The following is an 8,965-nucleotide window of genomic DNA, read 5'->3' on the forward strand; positions in this document are numbered from 1 at the left end:
ACTACTCACAAAGCGGACTACTCTTCAGCTTCTTTAATCAGCTGTGCTTGGTCCTGATTCTTTTCAAAGTACTTGCTTTGAGTAGTGTCAATATTCGACCGAGTCATCGTTCGATTGCTTTCCCAGCACCTGCTTTGGGCGCCGCTCGCCTTTGCCATTTCTGGCGTTGGAGGGCACACCGAAGCAGTCGGGGCTGAAGCCAAAGGCCACACAGGAAGAGTCGGACCAGCCGATCGAAGACATGAGCAGGCAGGAGAACCTGACGGAGGCGAGCTCCTCTACGCTCTCAGCCGCATCACCCCTCTCGAAGCCACCACACACTGATTATTTCTGCGGCCGCTTTGTCGATCGCGGAGATGGATGGCCGGAAGACATAACATGGTGGAAGGATTTTCTGATGCTTGATCTGGTCAATCTTCTCAAACCCCTGGAAATGAAAAACAGTTACTAACATTCTACAGGGCAAGGAGTGCTTCAAAGACATTCAGTCCGTCTACCAACAGGTACAGGAGAAGCATTCAGATAAGAAACTCCCAGACTGGCCCTTCTACTTGTTCGGCCCCAGAGACCTTATGTTGCATCTGGAAGAGTACCTGAAGACTGGCTGTGAGTACACTCTCTGGGTCGCACACACCACATTTTTCTGTCGAGAAAAATACTCATTTGTTTGCAGCAACCAATAAATACAAGGCCAGTCATGTCCTGCCTGACCATATCCGCTCCGGAAAGGCGGACGAGCGTGTTTTCTACGGATGGCCAGCCGAGCTTGTGCAGCAGGGCTACAACCTGTTCCGCAGAGCGGCAAGCTCTCCAGAGTTGACTGTGGAAGAGCTTCTTGGAGACAGGTGTAACGAGATCAAGCCCGTACTGGAGTCAGAAGACTTTGCCAGATCCTTGATCTTCCTAGACATCTTCAAGAAGGCAGAAATTGTGCCCTCGCCGGGCACGAGTGGCTTCATCAGCTCCTTGAGGACAAAGGTCTTTAATCTTCATTTTTACCGGAAGCGAGCCTTTGAGGTGCCGCCTGGATTCTTCCTCATCCAAAAGAATCACGAACTAGCCAGCCCGCGCCATGTCATGTTCGCATTGAACTCCTCTAACTTCAACGCCCTACGAGAAATGAACGAACAACAAACAGGAGTCTCTCAGGATGACCCCAACGGCTCGTTCTATGATGACATCTGGATGACCAAGATGAACTATCTCCAAGAGATAGATCAGATAGTTGTGCGAAATGCGATGAGGGATGCCCAGATCTGGCTTCTCGCAGAGGAATGCGAGGAGCGGCAGGCTGATATGCACTGGGGCCAACAGTCATTCGGCAAGAACGGCAAGTTGTACACCTATCAGTCGCATCTGGGGACCTTCAAGTTCTCTCCCAGTGGAGATGGCTTCCCGCAAGCAGCATATGTTGTCGGCGAGAACAATAGGGGCCGATCGGGCTTGGATAAGGACACCCTCGAGGGTGCCATGCGGGCTCGTGAGGAGTTCAAGGCACGGAATGAGAACGAAGAGTCCAAGTCCGAAGGATCAACAAATGAGGATATGGCAGACGTTCGGGCAGAACAAGATGGAGAAGACCCTGCAGAGGAAGCTGGCCCAGCCGAGGCCGGGGAGGACAGCAATGGTCCGGCAAAGCCGGAAGCACTGAAGAAAAACAAACACAAGAAGAAGAATCCCAAGAGGAAGAAGGCAAAAAAGGCCTCGACGAGTTCAGCCGCTGCGGATGAGGTGAAGGCTGACGATTCTGGGACTTCTACCGTTGTGGACAATGATGCTGAAGGCTCGACCGAAGCGGGCAGCATTGAGACTGCCGTCAAGGATCGTCAAGGTCCAGAGCTGGAGGAGGATGACCAGAGCCAAGACGAGGACAAGACCCCGGTCGATGGACAGACATCTGAGGCGATCAAGTCCGACGATGCCTCACCTCCGCCGTCGTCACCGAGAACCATCACTGATGGCGAGACTACGGTTCAGGGTTCCCTGAGTTGGGATGAGGAAGTGGCTGAACTGGAAGAGAAAAACGCCAAGCCCAACGATGCCAGCCAGAGCTTCCCCAATAGCAAAGCTCCGACGGAAACCTCGGCAGCTGAAGAGCCCAAGGTTGAGAAAGAGATCACGTCTACTGGCCCCATGCCTCCGAACGTCGCCGAACCTGCAGTCGATTCGAAGTCTGCCCCAGCTCAAGCTGTAGTCGAGCCTCAGAAATCGGGTTCCGAGGAAGAGCCCACTCCTTCTTCTCAGCCAAAGGCGACAGACGTCACTACAAATGCTGGGCCTGCAATGCAGCTATCCCTGGACGAGATGGGGGCCATGCCTCCCGAGTCTGTTCATAACTGGCAGAAAGTCAAAGCCAGGGGCAAGGCCAAGACTACCACCAAGGCCAATGCTGGTGCCGCAGACTCGAAGAAGAAGGGCGTTGGTTCGCAAAGCCTAGCTCCCGCAGCAGAAGTGCCTTCTTCTAAGGACCTGTCGTCTGCCCAGGAATCAACATCGCCACCCACTATCCGCATCGGAAGTGGAAAGTTTCGTGCACGAGGAGCCGCGTCTTCTCAAATCAAAGGCAATGCCTCAATGCCCCAGGCTGGTCAGACTAGTCCTATGAACACTCCAGCTAAGAAAGCCATCACCACTGCCCCTCCCGCACCTGTCAACAAGGCCACAGCAACGACTCCGGCCAATTCCACGGGTCCTCCAGTTGCGGCGCGTCCGAACGAGACTGCCGCTTCTGGTGCTCCGCAACTTGCCCCATCCTCGACTCAGAACGGAACGGAGGACCGCCCTGCTGTCACTCTGCCCCAGCGCGAGAAACCCCGGAACCCTGCAGAAATGGCTAAGATGGGTATGAAAGCGTTCATAGCAGCCGACCTGGAAAACAAACGTGCTGCAAAGGAGAAGGCCGCGTTGGAAAAGGAGAAGGCTGAGAAGGCCGCTATGCTAGCAAAGGAGAAGGCTGAGCAGGCCGCTATGCTGGCAAAGGAGAAGGCTGAGAAGGCCGCTATGCTGGCAGAGGAGAAGGCAGCCAAGTTGGAAAAGAAGAAGATTGCTCACCAGGAGGGTGTAAATGCTCAGGCAGAGCCTGGAGCAAACAAGCAGAGCAGGAAGGCTGCGTCCAAGACTTCGCGAAAACCCGCTATAGTTTCCACCTCGGCGTCAGAGGATGATACTTCTGTCTCAACAGCAGCTCCCAAGCCTTCTGAGAAACAGGCCAAAACTGCATCGAATGCTGGTACCGACACCTCCCCTGGCACGACGAGCGACGCGGAGACTCCAAGCGCAACTGAGGCTCTTAAGGCCTCTCTTGCCGCAGCTGAGCCGCCCAAGCCCGCTCCCGTCGTGCAGCAAAGCTTCGAAATTGATTCTCATCGGTGGCCAAGCTTGGGTGACAGCAAGGAGCCAGAGATGCCCGAGAATTCGACGGAGACCTGTGATGACCCCAACCACAGCATTCCCTTAACCCAGAGCACGAACGAGAAGCCCCCTGGCTTCAAGTCGGTTCAACCAGAGCGGCCGGTTGAGTCAAAGCAGCCAGATCAGCCAACCCAGCAGCCTGCCAAGAAGAAGAAGCATTGGGAGACGTTCAATTGGAGCGCAGAGACACAGAGCTCTAACAAGAAGGAAGGCACCAGCAAGCCACATCCAAGGCCGCCAGCTCCCAGACATGCATCTACCAAGCGGGCTTTGAGAAAGAAGGCTGCTGCCGCGGCTCTCAAGAGAACCACTGCCCCTAAGCCTGCTGTGGATAAAGAAGAGAGCACGTCTTCTGCTTTGGCTTCCTCAAGCGCCAAGGACTCGGAAAACACAAGAAAGGCCTCGCCTTCCACTGTGTTTTCTACCGACAAGTCAGGCTCCACACAGCCTTTCAGCTTTGCGGTAGCAGCTACAAAGCCCGCTCCTCGGTGTAATGATCAGACTCATCATGCTGCTGATCCCGTCGAGAAGGGACCTGCCGGCAAGGAGCCACCCACTGGCCAGAAGGCTGCGGAGACACCGACTCAGGCCAGCAAGCGATCTGAGACTGCTTCTTCGGAGAAGGCCGATGCTCCCAAGACGGTCATGTCTCTCCCTGGAGCTGCTGCGAATGCTTCACAGTCTACCGCGCAGAAGCAGAAACAAGTCGCTTCTACTACGACAGCCGCAGAGAAGCAGCATGTCCCTGGTTCCGCCACTCAAGTCCAGGAGAAGCCTGCAGAGAACTCTGCCACTCCAGGTATTCTCGGTACACATGTCGCTCAAGCGACGTCCTCTGCAGTTACTGCAGATAGGAAACCTGTCGACAAGGGAAAGGGCAGAGTTGGTCCTGGCCTTTATACCGTCTTGGAGCAGGATGAAGTTGCCTCTAATGCAGCACCCGTTGAGAAAATCCAGCAGCAAGTCCCTGGTTCTGTCACTGAAGTCCAGGGTAAGTCTGTGGAGGACTCTGCCACTCCAAGTATCCTCGGTACACATGTCGCCCAAGTAACTCACTCTGCAGTGACTGCAGATAAGAAACCGGTCGACAAGGGAAAGGGCAGAGTTGGTCCTGGCCTTTATATCATCTTGGAGCAGGATGAAGTTGCCTCTGACGCAGCGCCCGTTGAGCATATTCAGCAGCAAGTTCCTCGTTCTGTGGCCGAAGTCCAACTGAAACTTGCGCCTCTAGTCGTCAATGGCACATCGGTGGTCCAGGGATCTTTCTCTGCAACACCTGCAGACGAGAAGGCTATCGACAAAGTAAAGGAGCATGAAACTACTGGTACTCCTATCGTCTCCGATCCTCCAATCCAGACCACTCCGCAGAACGTCCAGCTGCCACCGTCGGAGCTGCCTCCTGTTCGTGTTCGCGAAGTATCGCCGTCCGATCCTAACTCAGTGGCTATCCCAGCCACCACTGCTTCCCACACTGAGTCCATTACCGATGCTGGCGTCACGGATTACGACCATTCTGAGGAGTCACCGCAACAGCAACTCTCGATCGCCCGGGAGCAGCAGGAACAGTCGCCACCACCCTCCTGGAAGGCCTTCAAAGTGCCGAGGCACGACCGCCCTGGTGCTCTGTCAGACCCGCTGCCTTTCAGGTCCGAGGACTTCTCTGTGCCGAGCTCGTTGCTAATGACGTCCCCGACCTTGACCCCGCCTCAAGAAGATTTCCACACACAGCAGACTCCTTCGGAGCAGGCCCCCTCGCAAAAGACCCCCTCGGAGACACCCTCGAAGCAGGCCGCCTCGGAGCAGTTCCCCTCGCAAAATACTCCCTCGGAGCCGACCCCGTCGCAGAAGACCCCTTCGGAGCGGGCCTCCTCGCCGTGTTTCTCGCAACAGTCATCGTCTCAGGAGTCACAAGTGGAGAGCGTTCAGCAGCCTATGCACTCCCAGCGCGCTCCCCGGGGCGAACCTCCTCGAAACTTTGCCAAGCCGGGACCTCGTATGCGGCAACAGCCCCCGCCCTTCTCGGGCTTTCACCGGCGCTACCGTCCCCAGAGCATGTCCCGCAGCCCCGCGCCGACCATGCCTCGGGCGCGTCAGCAGCAAGCGACTCCCACGACTTACCAGCAGCAGCCGGCGGCCGTCGCAGCAGCAGGATAGGGCCCTGCTGTTCGGCCGATGGATCCCAACATGCTCTTCAGCCTCAAGGAGCCCATCCCGGGCATGGGCGGATACACCGTCTTGGAGGCCATACTCGACAAGGTCCGGGACGAAGCTTACAACGAGGGTCTGAACACGGGTTACGAGGAGGGATACGAGCAGGCGGGGTATGAGATGGGAGAGCAGGCCCGGCAGGCGCAGGGACGGCAGAGGGGACGTGAGGATGGAGACCGGGCCTCGGAGGAGGAGCAGGACGAGTGCCGCGACCGTGGTTAGCCACGCCGTGTCCACCCGGCACCCCTGGACTGTGTTTGGGAAGCGCCCATGTCTCGGTCTTTGAGCTTGCTGCTACAGCATTTCCAAGCCTTACATGTGTTTCCACGGGCAAGTCTGCGTCAGGGTGGGAGAATTTGGGTGACGGGTTCTACACAATGTGCTACATGTATGATAGATTCAGAAAAAGAAAAGGGGTTTGCGGAATTAGGTTGATAGGCTAATAGCCTCCATGAATGAGACTCTCTCGATCACTGAAACACTCTATGGGCATTCCAACAGCCTGGAGCCGTGAAAGAAGGACCAGTTTGAGGGTGCGGCGCCGGCGGTCTACGCGGCCACGGCTGACGGAGGAGGCCGGGCAGGACATCTGCCCGCCGGCCATCGTGGAGGAGAGGACGGAGCTGGCAGACGGGCTGATGGAGCTGACGCGGAGGGTGGTGAGGGACAAGACGAGAGAGATGTCTGCGGATAAAGGGTGTCCGTTTGACGATGTTGTCTTGCATTAGAGGCGGGACAGGGCCGTGACTGGACTGACGGAAGCTGGGATGACATGGGATGTCTCGGCGGCGGTACGGCCGGAGAGGGGGTATGCAGAGGAGAGATACACGTGTGGAGGTCTCACGAATGGCGGTCACAGATGAGTTGGATAGGTTGATTGATCTTGGGTGATTGTGTGGTACGGAGTTGGGAGGACACGATCTCGAGAGCACCTGTTGTGACATGCACAGGGAGTCAGCCAGTCGGCTTGGCTAATTATCTTGCATTTTTCAAACATGGTCGATTTTCTCATTTGCATTTGCGAACTGGTAGAATGACAAAGACAGAAATGCTTGCCTGCCATAAAAACTAGAAATGGAGATCTGGGGAAGTTGATGCCCAACTGCAACCCGCCCATGCCGATCGAAGAGAGAGAGCTGGAGAGAGACCTTCTCTTCTTGCCGGTACCACACCGAGGCAAGTGAAGGCGTGAGACAATCTGGCGCACCTGAAGGCGCCCCGCCCCGCTCTTTGACTTGGCCGTTAGGCCGTTTTCGTGCCGCCGAGAGGGTCGAATAAGCAAAGATCTTTCCTATTGTTTTGTCATACCATGCTATCCCTTGCATTCGTATCGGGGCGCACTTTTTACGTTTGGCATCTTCGAAGTCTGCGCTAGGAAGCTTCTCCAGAATATCGGGTCCCTTTGACCGGCGACCTCCTGGCCCTACTTGCAAATGCGGAAAGAATACCAAACTCGTCTACAAGGACTACAAGGATTGAGCAGCGAATCGAATGCTAATTCCCAGGGACCGCTGCGGCGGGCTCAGTGGTCAAACGAGTTAGAGCAGGGCTCGCAGGGCAAGGCTAAAACAAGAAACAGTGGGCAAAGGGTAGTTATTGGGGGGCTGGTCGACGGCTCTTTCGGTTCGGTTTCAGGAACCTCATCGAGGTGAGCGTGGGACCAGGGCCTGGGACTAGCTGCGACGGGTCAAGGACGGCTTCGACGGCGTGATGTGTACCAATGTACGGAGTAGGTACCGGCCAGACATCTGGTGTGGGCGGCTCGGAAGTATCCAGCTTGAATGTTCTAAAAAGACTGGACGGGCCGTACCCTACCCGACCTCGAAAACCGTTCTCTTCGTCGGCAAGTACTGTAGAAAAGCAGCGAATGAAGGACACAATGTTCCTTGTCTCCATCGGGTCAAATCAGCGAGACCAGAAGACGTGCGGTGTCACGTTCGGAGCGGAACAAGAGCCCTGAGCACACGGGAAGAGACGCTGGCTGGCTGGCTAGCTGAAAGGTTCCTTCACATCCCGACCTAATTCCCTCCCCTGAAGGGAAGAAAAAAAAACCAAATCCTGGTGACCTGTATTAAACGCAGTGGCTGGGCACCGGGACCGCGACTCTTCCCTCTTCCATCGATATACAGTGGGGGCGCCCATTAAAATCCCTGCTGGGCTTTTTGGTGATTGACGCAGTGACTGGATCTCGGTTCCCACCACGCTGGGACGCCTCACGCGCGAAATTCGCAGATGCAGGCGAGTGATTGGCGAGCCCTCTTCCCTTCGCTTGCCCGTTGGGGACAAGACCGCCGTGTCGCAGCCCTGGCTGGCAGCGTGCGGTGCAACCCTCCTGGACCGGTGTCTGGCCCTCTCGACCAGGGTCCGACCACACCCTTTTGGTGCCGAAGCAATTGTGATAGGGGCGAGGCAGGCCCGTGAGCTTGGACCTGCGACCACTGAGATTGTGCATCATGTAAAATGCAATGTGGGGGAGCCCGAGTGCTGCTGCTGCCGTTGATGATGATGGTGGAGAGCAAGATGTGGCGTCTGTTGAATCGCTCGTCCACGCTGAGCTGCAGTTTTAACAGATGCGACTTAAACCATTTGATGGTCATCAACTGCAAAGTAATCATCGGTTGAGTGTCCTCGGGTGGGCGAAGGCTGCGGTGCACGAGAGAGAGAGAGAGAGAGTCGAGGGTTACCTCCTTCGCACTTGTGGTTTCCACTGTGACGGAGCGGCCCTACTGCATCTCCTTCAATGTTGGCGTTTGTACCTGAAGCTAGTTAACGTTAGCAGCATCCATTTGCACTTGGTGCTACTCCACAACGGCTACCGCCCGCGGGCCTAGCGCTCCCACGCTTCGGCAACTGGTGGGTGTGGTGGGTGTGGTGGGTGGCGTCTTGCAGGTGGTGTGTGCCAGTGGGTGGTGATCGCTGTGGTCGCTCTTGTCGCTCACTCAAATCACGCTGTCACAGTGCAGTGGGTGGTGGTGTTGGTGTTGGTGTGGACGCTGTTGGTTAGAATTACACTCTTTATACTTCCGGATCCTAGATCCAGGGACAAAGGTCGGCGACCTAGATACACTCTCTTTGTTCGATAGGTAACTAGATGAGATGTACTCCGTAAGGGAGCAGAGTTCCTCTGGAGGAACCAACTTTTCCCCTTAATGTATATACAAGTAAGATGCCTTTCTAGGTATTCATCAGGTTATGAGCCCGCTCCTGATGCTCCAATTTTTAATTTTTGGGGCCCGAGATTGAGATTGGGAGGAGCCATCCATCACACACTGCCCTGGAGCTTCCAAGCGTCTCTCCACACATACCAGACCTACCTACCTTACGTTGGGGTCGAATCCTCCTCTCT

The 8,965-nt window shown here is 55.8% G+C and overlaps 2 protein-coding genes across 2 annotated transcripts; both read left to right on the plus strand.

Moving 5' to 3' along the window:
* Window positions 1–241: 241 nt before the first annotated feature.
* Window positions 242–5,565, plus strand: E0L32_010527 (uncharacterized protein; the record flags this gene model as incomplete). Its single annotated transcript, XM_031133155.1, has 3 exons — window positions 242–409; window positions 462–606; window positions 674–5,565. The coding sequence occupies 3 exons, from the start codon at window positions 242–244 to the stop codon at window positions 5,563–5,565; spliced, it is 5,205 nt and encodes a 1,734-aa protein (XP_030989551.1).
* A 30-nt stretch (window positions 5,566–5,595) lies between these two features.
* Window positions 5,596–5,841, plus strand: E0L32_010528 (uncharacterized protein; the record flags this gene model as incomplete). The annotated part of the gene is made up of 1 exon (XM_031133156.1): window positions 5,596–5,841. One exon carries the CDS (start codon window positions 5,596–5,598, stop codon window positions 5,839–5,841), a length of 246 nt encoding a protein of 81 aa, XP_030989552.1.
* Between the last annotated feature and the right edge of the window lie 3,124 nt (window positions 5,842–8,965).

This window comes from Thyridium curvatum (assembly GCF_004353045.1).
Source record: "Thyridium curvatum strain D216 chromosome Unknown NODE_85_length_178865_cov_78.098177, whole genome shotgun sequence".
Lineage (NCBI taxonomy): Eukaryota > Fungi > Ascomycota > Sordariomycetes > Thyridiales > Thyridiaceae > Thyridium > Thyridium curvatum.